At 60.7% G+C, this 26,071-nt stretch overlaps 2 protein-coding genes across 11 annotated transcripts; both read left to right on the top strand.

Annotated features, from left to right (window-relative positions):
• The first annotated feature begins 4,392 nt into the window (after positions 1 to 4,392).
• Positions 4,393 to 15,230, top strand: NUMBL (NUMB like endocytic adaptor protein). 2 transcript variants are annotated; one of them, XM_081962442.1, is made up of 9 exons: positions 4,393 to 4,542; positions 9,536 to 9,679; positions 9,998 to 10,072; positions 11,301 to 11,375; positions 11,683 to 11,823; positions 12,193 to 12,397; positions 12,498 to 12,779; positions 13,000 to 13,128; positions 13,233 to 15,230. In XM_081962442.1, the coding sequence occupies exons 2-9, from the start codon at positions 9,554 to 9,556 to the stop codon at positions 13,829 to 13,831; spliced, it is 1,632 nt and encodes a 543-aa protein (XP_081818568.1). In that variant the 5' UTR covers positions 4,393 to 4,542; positions 9,536 to 9,553; the 3' UTR covers positions 13,832 to 15,230. The 2 variants fall into 2 exon arrangements, with proteins under 2 accessions (XP_081818568.1, XP_081818567.1); XM_081962441.1 differs by having other exon boundaries at positions 12,994 to 13,128.
• Positions 15,231 to 16,735: 1,505 nt separating this feature from the next.
• Positions 16,736 to 25,799, top strand: DPF1 (double PHD fingers 1). 9 transcript variants are annotated; one of them, XM_081961791.1, is made up of 12 exons: positions 16,736 to 17,077; positions 18,099 to 18,259; positions 19,084 to 19,176; positions 20,015 to 20,142; positions 20,297 to 20,383; positions 21,501 to 21,579; positions 21,876 to 22,007; positions 23,455 to 23,505; positions 24,098 to 24,217; positions 24,722 to 24,834; positions 25,048 to 25,129; positions 25,221 to 25,799. In XM_081961791.1, exons 1-12 carry the CDS (start codon positions 17,046 to 17,048, stop codon positions 25,289 to 25,291), a joined length of 1,149 nt encoding a protein of 382 aa, XP_081817917.1. In that variant the 5' UTR covers positions 16,736 to 17,045; the 3' UTR covers positions 25,292 to 25,799. The 9 variants fall into 9 exon arrangements, with proteins under 9 accessions (XP_081817917.1, XP_081817915.1, XP_081817916.1 ...); XM_081961789.1 differs by having other exon boundaries at positions 16,740 to 17,077; positions 19,084 to 19,191; XM_081961790.1 differs by having other exon boundaries at positions 16,741 to 17,077; positions 20,294 to 20,383.
• Positions 25,800 to 26,071: the final 272 nt, after the last annotated feature.

Raw genomic sequence — 26,071 nt, 5'->3', positions numbered from 1 at the left:
GATTTGGTGGGGGGGGGGGGCACAGTGCCTCTTGGCCTCCCTGCTCTGAACTTTCGGGCCCACAGCAACCATTCACTTCCTCCATGTCTTCCCCACCCAGTCAGCCCCAGACTCCCAGCGGGGAAAGCAGGCCCTCGGGCAGCATCGGGGGTGCTTCAGCCGTCAGCCTGGCCAGATCCACTGTGTGCCCAGTGCTTGGAGGCGGGGGAGGGGGGGCTCTCAAAAGCACACCTGGGGCCTGGAGAGAGGAAGGGGCTTCTCCAGGAGCTCCTGGCAGGTGCTGCTGGGGCTCTGTCCTTATCAGTTCAGGCAGCCAGGTGCCATTTGCCCCCTGGGGGCCCCAGCCTGGTGCAGTCCGCCCGGGGGAAGCCTCAGTTTGGGCCAGGAGTCGCTTGAGAGAGTGAGTCGCTGCTCCCGCACAGAGGAAATGGATGCCCACTTTGGCTCTTGCCTGAGAAATGGATCCTGCTGTCGGTGTCCACGTTCATTTCCAAAGTTTTGTAACCTTTGAAAAGTCCGTTTCGGAACTCTCTAAATACAGAAGAATTCAACCCGGTTCCTCTTCAGTGTCAGTTCACCCTGCCGTATATTCCTCCGTGTAAGGCGACCCCCGACTTCCAGGCGCCCACGAGCCGGCTGAAGGGCTCCGCTCTGCCGCGCTTTCGTAGTTTGAGCTCCGCGCCTTCCTCCTCCGGCCAGACCTTGCTAGGCCATTTCAGCGCTCATCCATCCACGTGGCCAGGCGAGGAGCGCCGAGGTTATCGATCGAGAGGGCGGCGTTGCTTTCTCTTCTCTGGGTATTTTCTTATACCTGCCGTATAAGACGACCCCGATTTTTGAAATAATTTTCTGGGGTTAAAAAAGTCGTTTTATACGCCGGGAAATACGGCAAATCAATTCTTCGTTCCTGGGGGGAAATCATCCGACCTGTCTTTGCCTCTTGGGAGGCTCCTTGTGCGGACGAGCGAAGCCTCTGAACCGCCGAGGCCCTCGTGGGAAGTTTTAAGCAACCTGCGCAGACTCTGCTTAGCTCAGCCGTCCCGGCTTGGACTCCCAGGATCAGCAGCGCAGAGCAAGAGTTCGCGGGGCGGGGGTAGGGGTGCTAGTTTACTGATACATATACCGGCTGCTTCTACCTGGGCTGTGGGGCCCTGACAAGCCAGGAGTGTGGGTGGGGTCTCTGCACAGGCCTTTTTGGGAAAGGGAGGTGGGCTGGAAAATCAACGGGGGATTTCCTGGGGGGGGGTCTGTTCCCAGTCGCTGCCTCCCTCCCAGTCTGCTGCTGCCCAGCTGACCTGGTATGTCCCCAAGCTCTTCCGATCCCGGAAGCTTCCTGCTTATAAGTGGGAGCAGGCTGGCCAAGGGGGAGCTCCCCACTGTGCTTGAGGGGTGGGGGAAGTGGCCTTCCTCTTCCCAGGAGTCCCCGTGACTTCTGCTGCATGGAGCCTGAAACGGCCTGGCTCGCCCCACCTCCACCGCCGATCACTAAAGGGGCTGGCAGCAAAGCCCGGCCGCGCACAAGGCGAATCGATGGGGAGCGCATTTGGGACAAGGCAGGGGTCGATACAGCCAAGAGTATTCTGGCCCCCCGCCCAGTGGCAAGTTCGAGGAGGGGGGAGCAATGGAGCCTCTCCACTTGCTCAGCCTCGGAGGCATCCAAGCGTCTTCTGGGTCAGGTGGCTGTGGGCCTTTCCTGGGGGGTGCTATGTGGCCCCATCACCAGCCTGAGTGATCCCCTCCCCAAATTATGAGCACTTTGGCATTCTCTGTACTGGCCCTGTGCCCTTCCTGACATCCCAGGCATTTAAGGCAGGCGATGGGCAAGGACAGGCGGTGCTGGCAAAGGGGTTGCTTGGCCTGAGTTTAACAAATCTTAGCTTATTCAATAAATGACAGTCAATACTTGGTGGTCAAATAAACGACAGTCAAATCCAGTTTTCATCCTGGCTTGCTCCTTTATAGGAGCCCCCAGATAGAAATGCCCCAGGTTGCTCCTTCAAGGAAGCCAAAGGCCGCTTGCTGAGGGTTTGAAGGCAGCATTCATTAACCCTCATCATGGAAAGGCTGTCCTTGAGTGCCCAGCCTTCTGAAGCTCCTTAATGGCCGTAAAGGGCTTCCAAAGACATTCTGGGCAAAGACTCCATGAAACCTTGGTAGGCTTTCTCTCCCTGGACTTTTTGCAGTCTGGACGGGGTCTCCCAGGGGGTCTGGTTTGGCTCGTTCTGTGCGCTGGTCCTCTGCACAACTTGGGAGGTTGCAAGGGATGTATGTGTGGGGAGATTGCACAACGCATAATCTAAGTGCCCAAGCCTGGCTATTTTTATGGTTAACTTTTCCTTCCGGGTATCTGCTTTCAGCTCCAAGCCTCTCTTCTCTAAGAAAGCTGAAATAGGTGGTTTTTATGGGAGGTGTCTGAGCCCTTGCGTTGCACCGCCACATCCCCCTCCCCTCGGCAATTCCTGGAAGCTCTTCCTCTCCAGCTCCTTCATCCTCCCCATTCCCCACTGGGTAAACCTGACTCCTGGGTTTAGGATTTAAGAAAGAGGCTGTTCTGTGGGGTGCCCACCGTCAAACGTTTCATCTGTTCTTGCTCCCGTAGCACCATTTCTGCTAGAGGTATTCTCCAAAGAGGTCTGCCCAAAGCAGCAACTCCTAAATCTTGCCCACAATAGGGCCTCCAAGGGTAAATGCCTTCTTCCTGCCCAACACTTCATGGCTCTGAGAGGATATAAAGATAAAAAATACAATACAAATCCAGAATTTTGAACTATGACATACATACCATTCTTGCAAACCGATCATCCCTGCAAGGGGCCTGTTGCCCAGTTTAGCCCAAGGAAGATTTTCTGGCCCCCTTTGAACAAGGCCAGAGTGCGGGGAGGGGCATAATGCCAAGACACCTCCATGTAACCATCACCACTTGTGGAGCAGGTGTGCGACACAGGCAGGCCTGGGAATGCCAGGGCAAACAGCGTTCTGAACCAGCCGAAGTGCCCTTCAGGACAGAAGACATCACAACCGTCTAAACCAATGGTGGGATATATGACCAGTATGTCCCAGTACCAGGTACTCTGACCCCTTGCAGAACTGGCTTTGTATCATTCATGCCTTCCAGGGTGCCCTGAAGCTGTAGCCCGACAACCTTCTCAACCTCCTTCTCCAGGAAAGGAGGGATGGGGATGGGGTGAACGTAGTTTTGGTCAGGGCTGCAGGTAGAGTGGCCTGCTCGGAAGCAGCTCCTTCCTTCCAGGGCTGAGCTTCCTCCTAAGTCCAATGGAGCAAGGATGTCCTCCACAATTTCTCTCTGGTGGTGATCTGTTCATGGGGGCTCTACCTGTCAGCACAGCCAGAATGGCTTCCAGGATTCATTCCTGGTTTCTTTGCCCTTGTGTGTTTTCCCAGCTGTTTCTTCCGGACCCCATGCCTGCTGGGAGGGGAGCCCGTGCTTGCTGGCTAAGCAGAGCCTCCATCCCCTCTCCGGCCCCAAGGTTAGAGAAGGAGGCGCTTCCTGGTTCCCCCTGGAAGCCCCAGGAAGCCTGCCTCCATCTGCCTTCTGGTTTTCCTTGCAGAGGCCGCCCTGCTTTTCCCTGCCCAGCCCATCAGGCGCTGCCAGCTGGATTTCATTGAAGCCGCCTTTCCTAAAGGGGGGGGGGGCATTTTTCCACTGCAAGGGTGGTTGGAAGGGGAGAGTGGTTAACCATTGCTTCTCGGTGCTCTGCGAATGGAGGGAGTCCTAGATCCCTGCCAGGGGGAGGGGAGCAGTCTCCTCACCCCATGAACACAGGATGGGTCCTAAGCGCCCCGAAATCCCCCAAGTCCCACCTCCTGCTCTCCCAGCTGTCACCAGCATCTTCCCAAGAGTGGAGACTCTGCTTGTGCTACCCAGCCCCCCCCCCCTCAGCCTGTGCTCTGTGCCAGCCCCTGGAACACCTGGGAAGGCGCAGAGGGAGCCTCCTGCACCCAGACTCATCCCCTTCCCCTAATAGGGGACTTTCGCCCCAGGACAAGGCGCCTCCCCGCTGCCTCTTCTCTGGGCGGCTGGCTTTTCCTCCCGGGAGGGGTGGGTGTCGGTCTATCGGCGGGCCGGCCGGCCTAGTTCTTGGCTCTTGCCGTTACTGAGGCAGCATCGTTGGTCCTCGCGGGAAGGAAGAGGAGCTGCAAGCATGTACAAAGTGCCGCCGGCTTCTGAGAGGCGCCGTTTTCGTTCAGGCAGGGAGGCGGTCCAGGTGGGGCAGCGCGGAAGGCGCCCTCCAGCGGTCGGGCACCCACCGGCAACAGGAGCCGGGCCGAGCCGAGGCGGCGGGGAGGGGGCGCGGACTGGCGGCGGGGCGGGCCTGCCTTGCATCCTCCGGGCCCGGGGCGTGGCCAGGCGGGCGGGAGTCTCTCCTCGGAGGAAGGGACGGGGAGGCGCGTGCGTGCGGCGGCGGCAGAGACGGAGCGGGGTCCGCGAGCGGACGGAGCAGCCGGGGCGGCATCGGGCCCTTCCTCCCTCGCTCCTCTTGGATGTCGAACCGGGAGGAGGATCGGTGCTACCGCATCCAGGTGAGGACGACGACGCGGCGGCAGGCGGCGGCAGGAGCTGCCCGCTTGCGGGGACCGCCGCGGGAGGCTCTCCCTGCCCCTGGACAGAGCCCCGAGCCCCGCTCCCCCGGCCGCATCCTGTGGGGCGCCAGGGCTCCGGGGGGCTTCTCGGGGACTCTTGGCGGCGCCCGGAGAGGAAGCCCAGGAGCCCCCGCTGCCTTCCACGGAGAGCGAGCCTTTCCGGGTTGCCCAAAGGGTCGCGCGGGGGGGGGGGCAGGAATCGCATCCCGCGCCTCCGCCCAGCCGCGCTCGGGCAGGCGCTGCAGGGCGGGCGGCCTTTCCATCCTTGCGAGGCGGGGGCGGGTTGTCCGATCCGCCACACCTCAGGATGCCCGGGAAGCTCCGGCATCGTCCTGCCTTGGCCCGGCTGCCCCACCCAGCTCCGGCTCTGGCGCCCGCCGCCCTTCTCCCCCAGCGCCCGAAGGGTGGGATAGAGCAGCCCCCGCGCCGGCCCGAAACTTGCTCAAGGGGCTCGCGGGAAACTTTCCGCCCTGCCCTCCCTGCCCCAGTTTCTGAGAGGGGCCGGCGAGTTCCCCGCCAGGCTGGCAAGGCTTTGGGGACGCAGCTCGGGATGCTGCTTTGGTTGCATTGCTGGGAATTTCCAGGAACGGCGCTGTCTGTGTATGTGGGAGTTTGTCAGAAATTGGGGTGCCGGTCATAGAGGGCCGATCCTGAAGGTGATGCTGCCAAGCAAGGCCTCTTGAAGTGGGGAGACTCAGGGGAGGGTCTTAGCTTTCTCTCTTCGGGATGGTTTCTCTGGCGAATTCTTTGGGGGGGGGTGATTTTCTGCCTGATCCAACGGGTGGGAGCTACCCAGAGAATGAGTTCCATGAATTATGCTGATATGCCCCCCTAATACTTTCTGTGATGTGCTTCCCCACAACGACCCTTTTGGAGAGCAACCCTGAGGCTGAGAGGCTGGGTGAGCTGCAGGTTTAGCCCCCACCTCCACTGCCCCCTATCTCCCAGAGTTTGCATGGGGGATGCTACCATCCAGCCCTTCCACCTGCCAAGCCCCAGTTGTAGGCAAAGGGGCCTACTCAGCTCCAGGAAGAGGATGGCTCAGTTCCTTCCACCCCCATCTCATCTCCTGGGAAGCTGCTGCCTCCCACAGGACTCAGCCCCTGAACGCCCCATTTGCCCCCCCCCCCCCAATGGCCTGGCTGCCTTGGCTATTTTAAGCTGCTGACGAAGTCTGCCCGCTCTGCTTCCTTCCCTCCAGGAGACTCTTTTCCTGGGTGGGGCCGACAGAAAGCTCCGTGACATGTTCAGAGCAGGCTCAGAGGGAGGGTCTCCCTGGCGGGCTCACTTGTGGTCAGCCTTGGAAGAAATGAGGCTGTCTCAGGGACATCAAGGGGGGGCAGGATGAATGAGGGTCTTTTCAGGTAAATTTTGGGGAGCCCCACTTTGGGAAAAAAGCCATGGAGGATGCCAGGTAGCATTGCCCCCCCTCCGACCCCCATAATTTCCTGGGAAGGTTTTCCACAGGAGGGTGAGTACATCCAGAGTTTAGAAAGAGGCTCCCAGGCATTGGAGGGGCCACCACTCCAAGGAGCCCCTCCTTGTGCAAGGAAAGACTCCGGAGCATTCTTGTGTTAGCCCCAGCAGGGAGATTCCTTACCCCAGAAAAGCTCTGGTGGCTCCAATGAAGGGCCCCTCCCTCCCACAGGGGCATCTCTTGGGGGGTGCACGGGCAGAGGAGGGGTCTCCCCATCCCAAAGGTGCTGCTCCCATCGTCTGCAGGGGGTGGAGGCTGGGAAAAGCTTCTAGGCTCCAGTTGACTTGGGATCCAATCCAAGTAGCAGCCGGGCGGGGGGTGGGGGGAATAGGGGCATCCTTGGGGAAGGAACGCTGTCTGCCCTCTGCATATTGCTCAGAGGATACCTGCTCATTGCATATCCTCAGGCTCAGGACCCCCATGGGCTAACCCAGGCAGGGAGCTTCTTCCCAGTGGGATACCATCTCTGGGTCTTGGTTCAAGGAGGGGGCAGCCAGAGGGGCTGGCGGCATCTTTGGGGTCCTTTTTCATTCCTGATGCTGCAGTGATCTCTTGCCGAGATCACTTTGGCCTGCAGTTCCACCATGGAAAAGCCGTGCATTGGCATCCCATGAGAATGGGTCCACATCGGCCCTTCCCGGTCCTCTGGCACCCTCGGGCGAAAGGGAGGGGCCCTGGCAGGTCGTCTGCCAGGTCCTTCCAGAGATTTCCCAGAGGGAGACTAAGTGGCCAAAAACCCTTCTTTCCCGGCTGCAAGTCCCCAAAGTCCTGGGAGGGTGGGACAAACTCTGACCAGGAGGCCTGAGTAGGGCAGAGCAGTGCTGGCTGGAGTTGGGGGGGAGCCCCACTGTTTCCTTGGAAACCCCCTAGCCCTATGGGGGAGACTGTTGATCTGGGTCGCACTTGCCCTCTCCGCTCTGCCACAGTTATCACGGGATGGGGTGGGGTTCCAGGGCGAGCCCCAGATAAAAGGAGGCTCCCACCCAGGATGACCTGGAGAAGATTGCATCCTCCCTCGGCTCCTCTTGGGGAAAGCAGCCAGCAACTCTGTGGACTGGCTAAGAGACAGGGGGGGGGGTGTTCTCATAACACCCCAAAATGACATGCAGTTTCTGTGTGTACAGCTGGGAGAAACTAAAGTCCAGCCATCTTGCCCTGACTGGGCACTGCCCTGGGATGGGCCTCTGGGCTGGAGGGGAGTGGGGGAGAGGGGGGGCCCTGTCTCCTAGTGAGGCAGCCTCTGCGGATGGAGCCCACCACAAGCAGGTCGGCTCACGGCCTGACAGCTGCACTTGCACACAAGGCCAAGCTCACCTTGTTACTTTTTTTGGGGGGGGGTACTGTCTTATGCAACAAGCCCCCCCCCCATTTAATTAGCTGGGTTCAATAGTTGACCAAACTCCCAAAACAGATTGACTCAGGAAGCACCTGCTGCTCCTGCCTGTTTCGGGTGCAAAAAAGAGCACACACACAGACACACACAGACACACACACACACACACACAGAGGGTCTGCTGAGTCTGACTGTTCTGAGGTGTGTGTGTGTGTGTGTCCGTCCCCCCCCCCCCGTCCCCCGCGCCTGGCCACCTTCTTCAGGAAGCACAAGGGAAGCCTCTTTTGGCCAGAAGGTGCATAGAGCTCATGCAGCCCCACCCCTCACACACACACACACAGGCTGTTCTCTGGTGCAGGAGGCCATAAGTTCCCCTGGGTCGCGAGAAGACGCAGGCAGGCCAGGGAAAGGGCCCCTCCTGTTTTCCCCCCCTCAAGGCTTGGCCTGCGTTGCGGGCTTTTCTGCAGTGCTGAGATGGGCAGCCAAGGGCAGGATCAGTGAAGTTCCTGGACTCCAGCTCCCCCAAGAGATCTCCCAGACTCCCTGGAACTCTCTGCCCTGGCCCTGAGCACCAGGGGAAATCTCTCTCTCCCCCTCCCCCCACCCCCATTTCTCCCTCCCTCCCTCCCTCTCTCACTCTGGGCAGGCAGAGCTGCTCCCTCTCCCGCCCTCCCTCCCTCTTCGCCTGGGAAGGAGTCCCATCTGCCCCCCATCAGGGCCCGCAAACCCTCCAGCCGCTATGGTGTGCCAGGCCGCCGGGAGGGGGGGCATCCTGGTAGCAGCTGAGGAAACAAGTCCCTCTTGGCCAAATGTTTGCCCAGCCCTGGTGCAGCTGGTGCGCTCAATGGGGAAGCGGGAGGAGGGCCGGGACACACACAGCTGTTGAGGGCTCCCCCAAGCCATTCCGGGGCAGCTGCTGGCCTGACGTTGGGGGTGGCCTTTTGTTCCCACTAGCTCCAGGCAGCTGTTGCGTGGAAGAGTTTGACTTTGCTGAAAGGCCATCTTTAAACAAGACCTCATCTCCCTCCCTACAGACACACATCCCCTAACCATGGCTACGTCTGGGCCCCTTTGTGTGTCTCCCCAGCGTTCCAGGGGCTTCGCTTTGTGGCCATTGTGTGGGGCGCACGCTCTGCACAAAGAGACCGGGCTGTGTCTGCTCTGTGGGGCAGAGTCCATTTAATGGCCTGGACCATCTGTGAGCTGAGGGGCACTTGCTGGGTTTCTGCAGAAACTTTCCTGTCGACTGGAAGTGTTTGCAGGGCAAAAGGAGGCCGTCCCCTCCACCCTCCATTGCATCTGCCCAGCCAAACAGGCTTTAGGCAGAGTCCGGCGCTGAAGGAAGCTGCACGGGGGGGGGGGGGGGGCTTTGCACCCCTCACTGCAGGTCTTCAGGACAGCGACACTGGCAGGGAGCAGGAACACAGGAGGGATGGAGATGGGGCTCTGCCTGCCCCCAACATTAGGGTGCCTGTGAAGAAGCATGCCGCCTCCGAGGCTGGCCACTGTTTCCAGGAGACGGGAGAGGAAGGGAGGGGAGGGTTCAGCTCTTGGCATCTTTTGCATTATCAGAGCGTGACTGAGAAACACCCCCCCCCCCCAACCACATGCAACAGCTCTGAAATGGAATGGGAGAAGACTCTCTGCCCCCCCCTCCGCTCAGCAGGTGAACTCTGCTCCCACCTTGCTGTGCCTCAGGAAGTCAGAGCCCCAGGCTAGGCTGTCCGTCCCTGGCAGGGGTGCATCCATGGGGAGCCGATGCCCTGGGGCTCCTTTTTCTGGGAAGAGCACCTCCTATTAGGGCTGAAAGACATCCGGTGGGAGGCGCGGGGGGGGGGGAGGGGGAGGCTGCCCCAAGAACTTCAGCCACCAGTTCAGGGTGAACTTTGGAGCATCTCCACCCCCTCCCCTCAGCCAATGAATATGCCACCCCCATTTCTGACCTCCTGATGAGGAATGGCCAGCTCGGGGTTTCCTGGGCAGTCCAGGGTGATACTGGCCAGAGGCCGACGCTTCTGGGCGTCAGAAGGAGAGTCTCGCGGAAGCCTGGACCTGCCCGCCAGGGCTGTGCGCGGCTCCTTCCCTGGAGGGCAGCTGGGCTCACCTGCCCTCTCCCACCTCAGGCGCAGCAGGGGTGAGCAATGAACAAACTGCGGCAGAGTCTCCGGCGCAAGAAACCATCCTACGTACCCGAGGCCAGCCGCCCCCACCAGTGGCAAGCCGATGAAGAGGCGGTGCGTAAGGGGCGCTGCAGCTTCCCAGTGCGGGTGAGTGGCCACCCCTTTCCTCTGAGGGCTGGCCCCAGTGCCTTTCCGCAGCCCCATTAAGGCCCTGGCCAAAGGGGCAGCACCTCCTACCCTTGCGGGGGGGAGAGGGGGAAGCCCCTTGTGTTTGTCTTGCAGCCAAAGGGTTCTGGTGATTGGGGCTGCACTGGGGCCCCTCAATTTGTGCTTCACCCACCAGTGCAGGTGGTCAGATTCTGGGCGTCCTGGGCAACCACACGTGGCTCCTGCTGCTCACTTCCGGGGTACAAAGATCAGGTCATGTCTGCTGACTGCTCCCCCTTCCCTCCCCACCCCCCGCAGTACCTGGGCTACGTGGAAGTGGAGGAATCCCGAGGGATGCAGGTGTGCGAAGAGGCGGTGAAGAAGCTGAAAGCGGTGAGGGTCCAGCTGGCGAGGGGGCTGATGCCCACGGAGAGCTCTAGCCAGACCAGAGGCTGCACACACATCCCGGGCTCTGAGCAGTGGGAGTCCAGGGGACTTAAGTCCAGTTTGCAGCTTTCTTCTTTGACTTTTTTGTAATTCGGCCTTTGCTGGTGGGTAGGCCAGATTGCCGCAGGGTCTTATTGGCCACACAGAATCATAGTTGATGCTGGACTTCCTGGCCTCTTTGCTCTTTGGGTGACGCATCAGCAACTTTGCACAAAATATGGCCGGGACTCGTCTTTGCCCATGAAGCCAGATAGTCGCCCACATGCTTGTTAAGGCTGACTTTGGGCCATTTCAGCATGTTGGGTAAGTGGAATGGATAAGTGTCTTGTGCCATCGCAGTATGCTACAAAACAAAGTTGCTCCTTCTAAAACTTAATTAAAAATAATTATTGATGAGTTTTAAGGATGATCTTCGAATCCCAAGACCCAAAAGGAGCAGGCAGAGTTTATGCTTCCTCTGCTGTGAAGCTGCCATTTGTATGAACTGCAGCAGAGGGGCCCAGGGATTGATCAGGGGAAGGTGATTTGATGTGTGCAGGCTTTGATAGAAAGCCATTCTTTTGCAGGGGGGGGGGGCAGGCTGTCTGTGAGTGGGGAGGGGCTGCACGTCTTGGCTGCTGAATCTCCCAGAAGGCAAAGAGTGTTTTTCCCCTGAGGGGGGTCAGGGGGAGGGATGGAGAGGTTTCCACTGCAAACTGCAGCATTTATAAATAATGTGCCAACAAAAATAGAGAGGGCTGACTAAGGAGCCTTTTAGGCTTTTGAATAATTTAGCTAATTAATCCGAGGCACAGGTTGCAAGGGGCATTTGGATTGCTAGCTCTTTCCTCTCTCCTACCCTCACAAGATACACACAAACCCCGCCTGGACTTTGGGAGGGAGGAGGCAAGTTTGCAGGCACAAGGCTTGGTGAGATTCCCTGATGGGGCCCCACCCATCCAGAAACTGACATTTGGGCATTTGGCACAAAACCCAGTGGCCCCCACCCTGCTGCCAAGGAGAGCCAAATGACCTGCAGGCTCCTCTCCTGCTCCCCCCCCCCTTCAGTGGGTCTGTTTCTGCCCAGAGGGGTTTGGAGAAGGAGAGGGCCCGAGGGCAAGAGGGCTTGGGAGGTGGGCCCAGGCCAGCCCTTGGTGGCCCCTGCTGATGTGGTCCTTCTCCGTGGCCTCCACAGAGTGGCCGCAAATCTGTGAAGTCCGTGCTGTGGGTTTCAGCCGATGGGCTGCGCGTAGTGGACGACAAGACCAAGGTAGGCATCTGGCAGTGGGGAAGGGCAGTGCGCCAGTCCAAGGGTATCTCACCTTCACTGCCCAGAAAAGTCCTGGCTCTGATTAAGGGGGGGGGGCATGGCAGGAGGCCCCCCATGCCTCCCTCCCCCCATGAGCCAAAGCCAAGCGGTTGCTGGTGGCAGGCTGCCGGTTGGGGTTTGTCCTTCCTTACCTGGGTGCAAGCTCCAATGGTGAAAGAGTCCAGAGCGCATGCAGACCCCACAAGGCAGGGAGGGGGCAAATGTTCCATTCACAGTGTGGTGGGGCTGTGGCTGCCCCCCCCCCCAGGACCTGATCGTGGACCAGACCATTGAGAAGGTTTCCTTCTGTGCTCCGGATCGCAATTTCGACAAGGCCTTTTCCTACATTTGCCGGGATGGCACTACCCGGCGCTGGATCTGCCACGGCTTCCTGGCCCTGAAGGACTCGGTGAGTGCCGGGTTTCCTGCCGGCAACAAGGGAGGGACGCTGTGCTCCTTCTCCTGGCCCTCTTCCCCAGAGGGAGGGTAGTCCTGGGGAGAAGCTGCCCCTCGCCTGCTGGGTGGCCATGGTGCCCCGCGAGCCCCTCCTGGGTCTGGGAAGGTCTGGCGGATGGCAGGGCTCTTTCCAAAGGCTGACCTGTCAGTCAACAAGGGAAACTGAGGCAGACTGTCCCGTGCTGGGTCCCCCTTTCTGTCCCTCTCTGCCTCTTCGGTCATCTTTCCAGACCCAGGGAGGGAATGGTGTACCCCGTTTGCCGGACCCTTCCCCACCCCCCAGCAGGGGCCCCCGTTCACTCGCTTTGCCCCTCTGAGCCAGGGGGAGCGCCTGAGCCACGCCGTGGGCTGTGCCTTTGCCGCCTGCCTGGAGCGCAAGCAGAAGCGCGAGAAGGAATGTGGGGTGACGGCCTCCTTCGATGCCAGCCGCACCAGCTTTGCCCGGGAGGGCTCCTTCCGACTGCCTGGGCCCCCAGCACCCACCTCCCGCCCCTCTGGAGCACGGTCCCCCCAGGATAAGAAGAAAGGTAAAAGCCATTAGCTGGCTGGAGGGGGCACACCAATCTACAGCTGGGGCTTTGTGGGAGCGGCACCAGTGAGACCCCCGGTTTCTTTCCTCTTTTGCAGCAGAAGCAGCTGCCGCCCCTTCGGCCCCCATCGCAGCCCCTGCCCACCCCGGCAGCGCCTCTCCTCCCCAGGGCGCCACTTCCCCAGAGGAGAAGGTGGAGGCTGGGGGGGCTCATGCCATCCCACGCCGCCATGCCCCCCTGGAGCAGCTGGTGCGGCAAGGCTCCTTCAGAGGGTTCCCCACACTGAGCCAGAACTCCCCCTTCAAGAGGCAGCTCTCCCTTCGCCTCAACGAGCTGCCCTCCACTCTGCAGCGCAAGGGCCACGCCGAGAGCAGCGCAGGTGAGACAGGCGGGGTCTCCCAGGTGCCTGTCAGGGGCAGAGGTCGTTGCCAGGGGCTGGCACTTGGTGCCAGATAAGGAGGGAGGGCTACTGGCCGGAGGGAGAAGGGGGCAGAAGGAAAACAGGGGGCAGGGGGGGGAGGGAAACAAGCCCCAAGCAACCAGCTGCATTGAAAGTGGGACTTCTCCCTCCCTCCCTCCCTCTCTTCTGCCAGTTTTAGAGGCAGAGGCAGCCCCTAGCAGGGATCCGGACAGTATCTCAGCTCTCTGCACTCAGATTGACACTTCGCTCACCCAGCCAGCTGGAGAGCCCCCCGCAGCCCTCGTGCCCGCAGAAGGGGGTAGCACAGGTAAGCCAGAAGGCCCACTCTCCCAATGCTGGGGGTGGGTGGGGGAGTCTTGGAGGCCTGCTTGGGAGGGCCGCTGTTTGACCTTTGTATCGCCCCCTTCTCAGGACCTGGTTCCTCATGGGACGACCCCCAGGCCAACCCCCTGTTCCAGCCGGGACACAAGAGGACCCCCTCGGAGGCAGAGCGCTGGCTGGAAGAGGTTGCCAAGGCTGCCAAGGCTCAACAGCACCAGCAGGTTCCTCTGGCCGCCCCCCCACCTCTGCCCGCCTTTCCTCTGAGCTACGAGGCAGCCCCCCTCCCCACAGGCATCTTTGCATCTCCCCACATAACCCCCACCTTTGTGCCTGTGGGCACTGCCTACGTGCCTGCATTGCCCTTCCCTGCCCTCCCCAGCATGCCCGTGGTGGGCATCACACCCTCCCAAATGGTGACCAATGCCTTCTGCTCCGCCACACCGGCTCCTGTTACAAATTTGGGGGTCAAGGCCAGCCCCTTCCCTCAGGCCCTCCTGGACCCCCATCAGCTCAAAGCCAACGGGACTGTCTGGCCCTCCGAGCAAAGCCACCCAGGCATTTCTGCCCCCCACCTCGAGCCCCCAGACCCCTTTGAAGCCCAGTGGGCCGCCCTCGAGTCCAAGGCCTCCACTGCTGCCTCCTCCCCCTTTTCTGGCGACCGGCAGAAAACCTTTGAAATAGAATTGTGATCACGATTGTTAAGGTTCCCCTTTAGCACCCCATCTTGCGAGGCCGGCTTCTCTAAACCCTGGGGTGGGGAGCGGCCAGTGGGGACCAGGAGAGCTGCCCCCCAAGCAATGCAGGGAGCCAGTTCCTCTCCCGCCCAGGCCGAGAACGGGCGGCCAGTAGGAAACCAGGGTGAGCAAGAGGCCTTCCAGGCGGGCCCCAGCCTCCAGAGAGCAGAGGGCGGATGGGAGGGGGGGTCTCTGTTCTCCCCCCCACCAGAGCGTCAGTAACAGCTTCCATCTCTCTTTGGGGGTCCCCCACTCTGTGCCTGGCAGGCCCCCTCCTCCCTGGGCAGCTCTCCCCTCCCCTTGCCAAAATCTTTGTGGAGTTGCTGGGGAGGCTCTGGGTACCTCCACTCCCCCCCCCTCCAAGGCTGCCTGTGGTTTGGCCTGAAGAAGCTGCGAAGGCCGCTCCTTTCTTTCCAGAGGCAGAGGGACCCTTCCTCAGGCTGAGGGCCTGAGATGCGGTGCATGTAGGGGACCACAAACAGGGTTAGAGTTAGGGTACTACATCCTCCCCCCCACCCAGGAACAAGAGAGTGGATTAATGGGAGATCCATGATCCCTTTTTGTCGGAGGTGGGGGGGGGAGGGGAGGAACTGGCTTTCCTCTCCAAAATTTAATGGTGGGTGGGTGAGCTTGTTGGAATGGTTATTGCAAAAGAGGTGCCCCCTCCTCTCAGTTTTGGCTGGGTTGGAGAAAAATTCTTCAGGTTAATCTTGTTACATATTCCCAATTTTGGGTCTGGCAGGGTGCTAGTGCTCAAATCACAGGGGGGGGGGGGGAACGGGACATTTCAGGATGATGCCTGGCCTTGAGAGGCTAACCTTGCTTCACCTCAGTAATCCAAGCATGGGGAGTGGGAGGTGCAAAGGCTTAGGAAGAATTTCTCCCTTGAGGGACCTCAGGCTCTCAGGAACAATAAGGCTGAGCGTTTTCCCAAAAGGCAGCCCCCAGGTCATCTGGAAGGGTCAGCCGAGGGAGGACTAGGGTGTGGGGGTTGTTCCTTCTCCAGTGGGACAGCCAGCTTCAGGCAGGCTCTTGAAAGCAGCTGCCTCCCCCCACTGCAGCTGCCTGGCTCAAAGGCAGCAGCCCCTCCCACATGGGTCCTTGACCTCCTTAGTCCCCCCCCTCCTCCAAAAGCAGAACTGCCCTTGCTTCCCCCCTCCCCCACCTTGGGCGAGCAGAGAAGATGGAAATTGAGGAACAGGAACCTCTCCTGACCAGACTGCCTGGAGGTTTCCAAATATGGCAGGGGGTATTATTTTTTATCTTATTTTGAAACTTTTTGTATTAAAGAATCCCACCTATTTGTATTATATAATAAACAACAGAGCCAGTAATATAATACCCCGTTGCAATGCTTGTATCTATTATTGAAGGGGGGTGTGTGCTGAAGGGGGTAGAAGAGGGAAGCCCTGGGCCTCTCAGCACAAGAAACAGAAATGTGGGCAGGGGGCTTCTTGCCTTGGGCCCATTTGCAGCCTCTGCAGTCCTGTCAGATACTTTAGGGGGCTGAACCAAGAAGGTTAAGTGACCAATTTTCTGGATTGCTATGCCAGGACATCTTCTGCTGCCAACTGACGGTGGCTGGGAGTCCTTATCACATGCCCAGCCAGGCCTTGGCTTCTCAGGCTTGGCCCCTTCCCCATTTTAGCACCGTGTGGAGGAACCCTTCACTCTGGACTCAAGGAGCCAGTGCGCCCCGCAGGAGACTCAGGCAACCTGGCCAGGCCGCGGTTACGGCCCTCCCGCAGGGCCAGGTGCAACACAGCCGGCGGGGGCGGGGGTGGATCCGGAGTTTTAGCGCAATTGGAATCCGAGGCAGGAGGGCTGCGGGGCGGGCGGCAAGGCCTGGAGGCAACGGCCCGGGACCTCGAGATGCCGCCTTGAGGGCGCTCCGAGCGCACAACTCCCGTTTCTCCGCTGAGCGGCGCCTACGAAGGAAGAGAGAAAGCGCCAAGCGGAGGGGCGGCCGGGCGGGCGGGCGGGCAGGCAGCAGAAGCCCCTTCAGGCGCCTTGGGCAGCGCGCGGGGCAGCCGGCCGGCCGAACGGCTGGTGGGGCTCGCGGAAGGCCGACGCCTCGCTTCCCACCCAGACCTCCGCTTCTCTCCGTCAGGGCGTCTGGCCCCCAAACCTTGCAGAGCTCTTGCGCGAACCTCTGGCAGCCCCGGGGAAGAAGGGGCAAAGGCCGCCGCCGGGACGCTTTTGCCCAGCGGAGGGGGCGGGGGCGTCTCTCACCGGCGGCTTCTCGGGGCAAAAGACCCAGACGGGAAGGGCCGAAAGAGGGGCGGTTGAACACCCCCCCCCGTCCTTCGAGGGCGTTTCCGGGTCAGTTCAGTGCAAGCCCCCCCCCCCCGCCCTCACCCCGGCTCTTCGGCAGGGCGAAAGGGGACGGAGGAAATTGGGTGGAGGTCGCCAAGCGGTGGAGAAACTGCGGGGCTGCTCAACCTGCTGCCCTTGACCCCAGCTATTTCACGCCTGGAAGCCCTCTGCACATGCTCGGGAGCACCCTATCGGTTCCGGAGCCTGGGTCGGTGACTCAGTGTAACTCCTGCAGCCTGCGCGGACTTGGTGTTGCCGCGGTCGACCCAGCATGCCCGGATTGCGGCCTTGGCGGTCTCTGCTCCGCGCCGAGACCCCCGCCCGCCCCACGGAAGCCGCGCTGCACCCGGCAAGGAAGGGCGGCTTCTTGCAGCAATGCCATTTACAGTGCGATTAATCCCTCTCCCATTTTTTTTTAATATCCCCAACCCTCGCTCCCTCCCTCTGGAGGTGGGTCTCCCAGCTGTCAAACGCATGGCCTTGTGGGAGTTGTAGTCCTCCTATGACAGATGCCTGCTTCCCACCCCCAGCGGGTAAAGCGCTTGCAAAGGAAGGAGGGGGAAATATTAATGCCAAAAAGTGTCTGTGCGTGTGTATGTGGAGGAGAGAAGTCTTTTGTAAGACCGAGACTACATTCCCCATGGTGCACCGGGCTCAAAGGAGCTGCACTGTGATTGGCCCCCCTTGCTGCAAGCTGCTCGAGAATGAATAAAATTGTACAGTATATTCCGATGTGAGAGGTAAAAAAGGGGGGGCTGGGAAAAAGAAAAAGAAAGAGAGAAAAGAAAGGGGGATCCGTGACTTCTCCCACCAGCCCAGCCAGGCTGGGTGAGGCATTTTCTCCCGTATCAAAATGGCCACAGCTGTGCACAAGTCTATCAAATGGTGAGTGCCCCACATCTGGGGGGGGGGGTGTTGGCACGATTCCCCGGCAGGCACGAGGGGCAAGGATGCAAAATGGGGGGAAGGAGATGACTGGAGTCTCCCTCCCCTCCCCTCGCGCGGCGGGGGCTCAGCCGTTCCGGCAGCTGTTCTTGGCGAGAGGAGGAGGGAGGGGGCAGGTGGGGGGAGCGAGAGGCTCGGTCTGCCTGGTTGCTGGCAGTACAGATGGGCACGGGGAGGGCACTTGGGGCTGGGAGGGTTGGGGAGGCATCTGAGAGACGTCCCCGCGGGGATGTGACTGCGCGTTCGGCGGATCGGCACCAGCGTGGGCTGGTCTCGGCGTCTTTCCCGTTGTCCCGCGTGGACCTCTGTCGGCACGCGTGTTGCAGGAGGGCCAGCGGAACAGGTGTGCCCGGGCAAACAGGTGCCGACCGGGGCTCTCCTCAACAGGACGCGATGGCGAACCGAAGCATCAAGCGGCCCGGCCGCCGGGGTGGGGTCCGCTACTGCTCTTCCCCCCATTGTTCGGCGCCGGAGTTGTTCAGCCTCCCCGTGGGAGGAACTGAAGGCATCCCGCACCCCCGGCCGTTCTTGGGCCTGGCCAGCAGATGGACAGAGGCCCCTTGACGCCATGCCCCAGTCGGTGCCTTTGAGCCGAGACGCTGCCGGGCCAGGAACAAAGTCCCCAGGATCCCCTCTGGGGAGGGGTCTCTCGGGCTGCTTCCCCAGGACTCTTCCAAGGCCAAATGGTCTCCTCCGCACCCTTTGGTCCCAGGCCAGCCGTGGCCATCGCCTCTTCCTCTTGGGGACCAGCTCTGTTTTCCTGAGGGGTGGGAGGGGGGAGGGGTCCCATGCCCTGCCGCCTCTGGGGGCGCGGGCTCTCTCCACGCTGCGGCCGGCGGTGGCCTTCTCCAGCCCCTGCGGGGAATCCCTAGACCCATTTCCTCGGCTCCCAGCAGCTTCCGATCCGAGCGCTGCTGGGAGAGCCGCGCCGGGCGACTAACGGCCGGGCCTTCACTTGCAGCCTGGGGGAGGATTTCTACCGAGAAGCCATCGAGCACTGCCGTAGTTACAACGCCCGCCTGTGCGCCGAGCGCAGCATGCGTCTGCCGTTCTTGGACTCGCAGACAGGGGTCGCTCAGAACAACTGCTACATATGGATGGAGAAGACCCACAGGGGCCCAGGTGCGGAGATGCCCGCTGGGCACTGTACTTAATGATGACATTTCTAGGGGGGCCACAAGAGCCGAGTGACTAGCTGGGGGGGGGGAGGAGAAAGAAGTACAAACTCTGACTTCATGAGGACTAGGAGCCTGAAACCTATGTGCAGAGAGGCCTGTAGGTGGGCATTCCCCACCCCACACCCGGGGGTGGGTGGGGCTCAGTCCTCCTTCCTGACTTCCCTGGGCGCCATGGTGACCAGAGCTCCTTAGTGGAATAAGCAGAGAGAAAGGCAGCCTGCCTTTAAGGCACTCCCCCTGTTAGGGATGTAACCAGGGCCGGATTTTCCTATAGGCTAACTAGGCTTCAGCCTAGGGCCTCAAGATCAAGAGGGGCCTTTTATTTTTATTTATTATCCGTGCCACATTTTTTATAAAGGTTAGTACCAATTACAACATGTTTCGTTTAATATATTGTTATATATCACGGTAATTATGTATTTTATTATCTCTCATGTAATTTGCAAACTTAAAAATGGGAGGTGAAAGGGCCCCATAAGTGGAATAGCCTAGGGCCTCTTTTCATCTAAACCCGGCCCTGGATGTAACCCTAGTCGTGGCTTGGCAATGTATATAAACCATGATTGTAACAATGCCAGACACCGTGGCAGGAGGGCACGGCAACCCACCTACCCTTCAGCTTCCCCCCAGATGCCATGAGGCTGCTCTGCTTCATGGGTCTGGCAGAGCTGACGCTCCTCTGCCAACCTTCAGATTCCAGAGGAGGGAAGTTTGCCCTCCTACTTTTCCTGCCAAGTTCAGGAAAGATTGTGGGCGTCTCTCCTGCAGGCCTGGCACCCGGTCAGATCTACACCTACCCAGCTCGCTGCTGGCGGAAGAGGCGGCGGTTGAACATCCTGGAGGACCCACGGCTGCGGCCCTGTGAGTTCAAGATTGGTAAGGAGCTGGGGAGATGGGGGGGGTAGGCAGCGTTGCCCTGGGCGGGTGCCATATCTCAGGCAGGCCTTCTCTACAGCTCCCTGGCAAATAATGGCTGCTGGCATTCTGGAGGCTTCAGAGCGGCAAAGGATGCCAGTTGCCAAACAAGTAAAAGAGACCCATTTTGGGCTGTGGCTAAATGGGAACTCTGGAAAGACCAGATCAGAACTTGGCTTTGAATCATGGTTTATGGAAAGGCACATCGAGTGCGCGCTGGGTAGGTGGGGAGCCTTGCTTAGCAGTGGTGGCAGTTTGTTATTAAACAAACTACAGAGCTGTTGGTCTCTCAGGAGGAGGAGCTCTGGTCACCAGGAAACAAAAGGAAAGCAGCTGCGGTGAGGAGAGGGTTGAAAACAGATCCCTTCCTCACCACATTCACTCTCTTCTGCCTGCAGTCTCTGACCTCCCATCTCGCACAGGTCGAAGTGATCCTGGACAAGCCATGGGCCAGGGGTGGGAGTCGGCTGGGGCTGGGGCAAAGCTGCCTTTCCCTCAGGCCAAGCCCTTGGGGAACCGCTGGGTGTGAGGAGGAGGGGGATGCCCTTACCTTGGAAGAGGAAGGGGCCAGAGGCAGTAGGCCTGGGGGGAGGGGGGAGTGAGCAGGAGCTTTCCCTGCTCTGCAGGTTCTGGGTGCGAACTACGCCAGGTATTACTCTGGGATGAAGCATCTCCCTGGCAGGAAGCAGCAGCTGGGGTCGGTGGAGGGGAGGGGGTCATAGTGCCACAAGGAAGACCAGAGGAGGGGCTCCTTCTGCCTGACCCGTCCTCCACTTTCCCCCAGATTGTGAGCCCCCCCTGAAGAAGGAGGCCTCGCTCCCCGAAGGGCCCGTCCTGGAGGCCCTGCTCTGTGCCGAGACAGGAGACAAGAAGCCGGAGCTGAAGGAGGAAGAGCTGATCTTAGACTGCCCGGTGAGGGAGGGAGGGAGGGAGGGGGCAGAGTCCCCCCCAGGCCCTCCGGATGAGGGAAGAATCTGGGCCATCTTCCTGCTTTGAGGGTCTGCAGGCCCTTCAGCTGAGCCCCCCCTGGGGCCTCTGATGCGCCCCCTCCCTTTTCTCACAGAAGGCTCCTCTTGGCGAATTCCTGCACGAGTTGGACCCGGATGACCTTGAGGAGGACGTCCCCCGGAGGAAGAACAAGGCCAAGAGCAAGGTGAGGCCGGGCTCCGAAGTGCAGCAGGGGGTGGTGAGGGAGGGCATGTTTGGCTGACAAGAAAAATACGCTGGGCATAAGAAGGAGCTTGAGCCTCCCCCCCTCCCCCCCCCTCTTCAGAGCCACTACATTTGCCTTCTCTAGCTCACCAACCCCAACATGCTTTCTGCACCTTAGAAAATACGATCTTCACCGATGAGAAAGCTGGAGAGAAAAGATCGCTTTCAGGCAGGGTCAAAAGAGAGACCCTAGTCCAACAGTGGCAGTTGTTTGCTCGGCTCATTGGCAGAACCTCCAGCAACAGAGGCAGTCTAGCTCCAGGCCTTCCAATCAGGAGGCGGTGGGCTTCCTCAGGGCACCTCACCGGCTGCTTGGGGAGGGCCCACCTGACCGAAAGGGGCTGCTTCAGACCAAGGCCTCCCACCAGAGCTACCTTTGGGGCTCCTGGAGCCTGGGGGCGTCCTTGGTTGTCAGCCTGGGCAAGGGGGTGGGCCCCTGTCAGAGGGTCTCCTGGCCAGCAATCGCCTCCTCACAGTGGGTGGCACATCAGATGGCAGCCCACCCCCCAGGCAAAGACCCAGAGTGGGGAGGAGGGGCAAGGAAGAATGGGGGACTGCTTGGGGGGGGGGATCCAGAGCCCCTTTGACAGGCACAGATCCCCGGAGAGCAGCCAGGGGGATTCTGGCACGGGGCCTGCAGTTCCAGGGCTGTTCCTAGGTTGTGAGGAGGGCTCAGTGGGAAAGAGAGCGTGGGGCCCCTCTCCTATCTGCGCCCCCACCAGAGTTGCTCCCAGTCACCCAGGAAACTCAAAGCAAAATGCCAGAAAGAAAAGGAGGTCATTTTGTTTAGGAAATTGATTCAGATCACACCCTCTCACGGTGTCGGGAGCTGAAAGCAGAATGCCCAAAAGGTGGCACGGAGCCTCTGGCCAAAAAACAGGGAAGGTGAAGGTTGGGGGAGGGACCCCCCCAAAAACCTCAGAGACCCTTGTGCAGGGAGGGTCTACCGTGGGCCTCCTCTTTCCCCACAGACCTCCCCACCAGTGCTCATGAGGTCTAGAAAGTTGCCTTCCTTTAAGAGTCCTGGGAGCCCCTCACTGCCCTTCTTCCCCATGCAGGCCTATGGGATCGGAGGGCTGCGGAAGAGGCCAGAGGCAGCCCTGGTGGAGGACCGGGACAAGCCCTACGTCTGTGACAGTGAGTGGGCTTCCTTCTGGGAGGGCTCGGGGTGGTTCCTGGGCCAAGGCTGGGGTGTGTGTGTGTATGTGGGGCCTGTCCCACCAGGCTGACTCCTGCCATGAGCCCCCATGTCCACCCAGGGTCCCTGATCAGAGGCTGGAGGGGAAGGAAGGGGGAGGGGTCAGGGCGGGGGGCCCTTGGCAGCTGCCCAAAGCCACCCAGGGGAGAGGAGAAGCCTGCAGAGGAGCGGGGCGGGGGGGGGGGGGAGCACCTTGGGTGCCGTCTGGGCCTCAGCAATTTTCTGGGTTTTTCAGTCTGCGGGAAACGCTACAAGAATCGCCCTGGACTCAGCTACCACTACACGCACACCCACTTGGCGGAAGAGGAAGGGGAGGAGGGCCCCGAGCGGCACACCCTGCCCTTCCACCGCAAGAATAACCACAAACGTGAGTGCATCCCTGCCCTCCCATCGCCCTTTGTGCCAGGGTTGCGCCCTGCCTGCAGCCCCTCCAGCTGGGGCCAGGACGCAGCTTCCCACGTCCGCTTTAAAGGGTGGCACAGCCTCCCAGGGGCCCCCAGAAGGACAACAGCGCAGCTCTTGGGGAGGGGGCTGCCTTCCACGGGGAAGCTCTCAGCTCCAGGTCCCGCCAGAGTTCCCAGCCGCCCGGGAAGGCCCCTGGCCCAAGCCCCCTCCCTGCTGCTCTTCCCTCCTTGCCTTGAAGGGGGCCGAGGCCCAGGCTCCTTTGCTGGGACTGTGGGGAAACGCCCTATAGGCCACCCCACCCACCAAGGAAAGCGTCCCCCATCCCCATGGAGCTGCAATGGCTGGAGGTTTTGGGCTGGGCTGGGGGGGCTCCGGGTCCCCAAAGTTGGCACATTCCAGACTGACAGGCAGCCACCTCATCCTCATCCTCCAAGAAAGTGCCCCCTCCCTGCTCATCTGCCACTGAGGGAGGGAGGGCTGCGCTCCAAGAATCTCCCACCCTGATGCAGTTGCCATGGAAACATGGTGGGGGAACTTGGCAGGTGGAAGATTTCCAGCTTGGGCTCATCCAAGAATGGAGGGACGGGTCTGGGGGAGACAGGCTGGCTGGGGAATGGGAGCTGGAAAGACAAGGGGGTGGGGGGAGCATTCATGCTTGCACACATATGCAGGTGGAAACCTCTGAGCTGGGCCTTCTCAGTGAGTGTGTTTGTGTGTGTGTGTGTGTGTGTGTTTCAGGGAAGGGAGGGGCCGGAGGGGGCGGAAGAGGAAGGGCTCTTCCTCTGAGAAGGCTGCAGAAATGGGACCCCACCTTCCTTTGGGGGGGGGGGCGTAGAAAGCCTCTGCAAGCGGGGGCGCCGGATGAAGCCTTCTCCGGATCCCTTCCCGAGACCTGAGGGGAGGGTGAGGGGGTGGGAAGAGGCCGCCCCCTCCCTAACAAAGACATCCCCTCCCTGTCTTGGTGGTTGCCATGGAGATCCCAGCGCCGTCGCTGGAGCAGTCTGCACAAAGCAGCCGGGAGGTTGGGGGGAGGGGAGCCACGGTCCCTGGAGAAAAGGGGCCGGGGGCCTGCTGGGTGCCCCCCCCCCGGCTCGCCCGAGACCTGCCTTCCTCTCTGCCAACGCCGGTCGCGGAGTCGCTCGCTCGTACCGCCTGGGCGGCTTCTCGTCCGAAAGCTCCCTCCCGTCCCCCCGGGCCCCCGTTCCTCCCCAAAGCAGCTGGGCCGCCGCTCCTTCGGGAGACCCGCTTTCTTGCTGGCTCACCTGCTCGTCCCGACAGGCCGGAGGTGGCCTGCGCCCCTCCCAGGCCTGGTTCCCCGATTCAGCTCCAGCCTGTTCCTTTCTTTCTTCTCTTCCCTGTGCTCACGTCCCTCTTCTCCCTCTCTTCTTGCCATTCCCGGCTTTCTCTAGAGTTTTGCAAAGAGCTGAACTGGGTCCCAGAGAACCAGCGCAGGCACACAGGTAAATCCCAGGGCAGCGCTGAGAGATTGGAGGCTGGGAACGTGGGGTCTGCCTGGGACCCCCGTGCGGCCTCCCCTCCCCTCCCCCCTGTCCCCCAGGGGCCTCTCCAAAGTTGGGGGGGGGGTGAGAGGAAGCGCGGTCAAAGTCTCTCTCTGGGATCAGCCTCCCAACCCACCTCCGAAAAGCGGCGGGAGGGGAGAGAGTGGAAGGACAGCATCTTCTCACCCCTGCAGGCGGCTTCCATGAGGCAGATTAGCCATTGCCATATTTTGCTATGTGCCCACCTACCAGTGCAGGCTGCCCGAGGAGTGCCTGGGTGGGCGCTGAGGGGCGGGGGCTGTCTGCTCCCTTTGGGTCTCTGCAGTGCACAGCCAGGTGCTTGCTAGGCACCCAGGCGAGGCAGGGGGGGGCGGCGGAGGGGGCCGGAGCGAGGGGCTTCCAGCCTCGGGAGAGCCGTTTGGGAGTGAGTGAGTGAGCGAGCGAGCGAGCTTGTGGCCGGCTGGATGTGTCAAACTCCTTGGCAGGTGGGGGGTGAAGACAGAGGGGCATGTGGGTCCACCCCTGACTTCGACCTCTCCTTGCTGTTTTGCAGCTAAGAAAGCTCCGGATGGGACAGTCATACCAAATGGTTATTGTGATTTCTGTCTAGGCGGCTCCAAGAAGACTGGCTGCCCGGAGGACTTAATCTCCTGTGCTGATTGTGGACGCTCAGGTGAGCCGGCTCAGCCTCTGGCCAAATGGCACCTCCGGGCATGATGCAGCTACGGAGTTTGGGGTCTCCTGGGGACCCATGGGCCCAAAACTTTGCTCCCCCTTTTTTGAGGGAGGGAATAGGATGGCAGTTGGGAATTTGGTGGCTACACACAACACAACGAATGGGGATTGCTAAAACCCTGCTCAGCCCGGCATCTTTGTGGCTTGGCACGGTGCCTATGCCCAGCACTTTTATTGGTGCCTTAAGGTCCTCGGGTGACGGGTGCAGGAAAAGCCGCAGGGCCAGGCTTGTGAGTTGGAGGAGAGCTGGAGATTTGGGTTTTACGTATGCTAGGCCAGGGCTCCCCGTCCACTCCACCCCGGTCCTCCTCCAAAGCTCTTGTGGCTTCCCCTGCTGGACGGCTGGCCCTTGGAGGCCATTCCGGCTGGGAGCCCAGCCTCGCAGGTCTAGCTGCGGAGGCAGCTGCCCACCTCAGGGGCTGCTGGTTCTCCCCCCCACCAGGGCACCCATCATGCCTGCAGTTCACGGTGAACATGACGGCCGCTGTGCGGACCTACCGCTGGCAATGCATCGAGTGCAAAAGCTGCAGCCTCTGTGGCACTTCAGAAAACGACGTATGTGAGCGGCTGCTGGACAGCAAACGTGGCTTCTCCAGTCCCCTGCAGGGTTGCCTGCAGCTGCCCACCGTGGCCTGCAGAAAGCGTGGCACTTTTCTAGGCCATGGCAGGCGCAGTCATGGCGGCCATGGGGGGAGGGCTACTTCCCCTGCCCCTTGGAATAGGGTCCCGGATGCGCCTCTCAGTTGCGGCCCCTTCCTCCCCCCCCAGGACCAGTTGCTCTTCTGCGATGACTGCGACCGCGGCTATCACATGTACTGCCTGAGCCCACCGATGGCCGAACCCCCTGAAGGTAAGGGAGCCCCAGCTGGACAGGGCAGGGAGGGAGGGGCTGCCTCTGCGGAGAAGGCCTGGCTGTGACCCCCGGCTGCTTTGCCTTGCAGGAAGCTGGAGCTGCCATCTGTGCCTGCGGCAGCTGAAGGAAAAAGCCTCAGCCTACATCACCCTGACCTAGGCTGCAGCCTCAAGCCCCCCCTCCCAGCCTCAAGCCCCCCCCCCCGGGGGCTCGAATTGTACTGCAGGAGCTGTGCAGGACCTCCACCCAGGACTAAGAGGAGCACCGAGGTCTGGCACCCAAAATGTTGATGGGCTCCTGCAGTGGGGACCGACACCTGTCACCTCCTGGCCCCACTTAGGCCACCCCAGTGGGGCCAGTCCACACAAAGCCATATGCTGGGTGGGTGGGTGGGGGCGGGGCAGAGACCAGCCCCTCTGCCCTAGTGGGAGGGGGGGAAGCTCCATCCCTCCAGACTGATGCATGTGTTGAAATTGTTTGCCTTTGCTTGCAAGTCCAGAGGCTTCCTACCTGGAGGGGAGGGGACCGTCCTGGCTGTGGACCCCCCTTCCTGCCCGTGGGAGCAACTTGCAAGCCTTTGAGGAGAGGTGGGACCAGCCGGCGGGACGGGGGTTGGGCTGAGGGAGGGAGGGCCAAGAGCAATGGGGGGTGGTAACCACCAAGCTGTTGCAAGGCTGGGGGGGGGGGTGTCTCTTTATGATTTTAAAGGTGGGGGGAGAAGAAAGTTTTAAAAGGGCAGCCTTGAAATAGGGTGGGTGGGCTACTCCAGGGAGAGAAGCGCCTGGGAGCAGCCAGAGGCCTGTGGGGGCCTTGCCCTGCCAACCTCTTGTGTAGGTGTGTTGTTCCGTTGCCTGCAACTTTTGTGTGCTTGGATTGTTATGTACATTAAATGTGGTCGGAATCACTGCCTTCGCCTCTCTCTGTCCCACTTGCGACAAT

This window comes from Natrix helvetica (genome assembly GCF_964273705.1).
Source record: "Natrix helvetica genome assembly, chromosome: 9".
NCBI classification, from domain to species: domain Eukaryota; kingdom Metazoa; phylum Chordata; class Lepidosauria; order Squamata; family Natricidae; genus Natrix; species Natrix helvetica.
The sequence above is the reverse complement of the archived record's forward strand: the minus strand, read 5'-3'. Positions and strand labels throughout refer to the sequence as shown.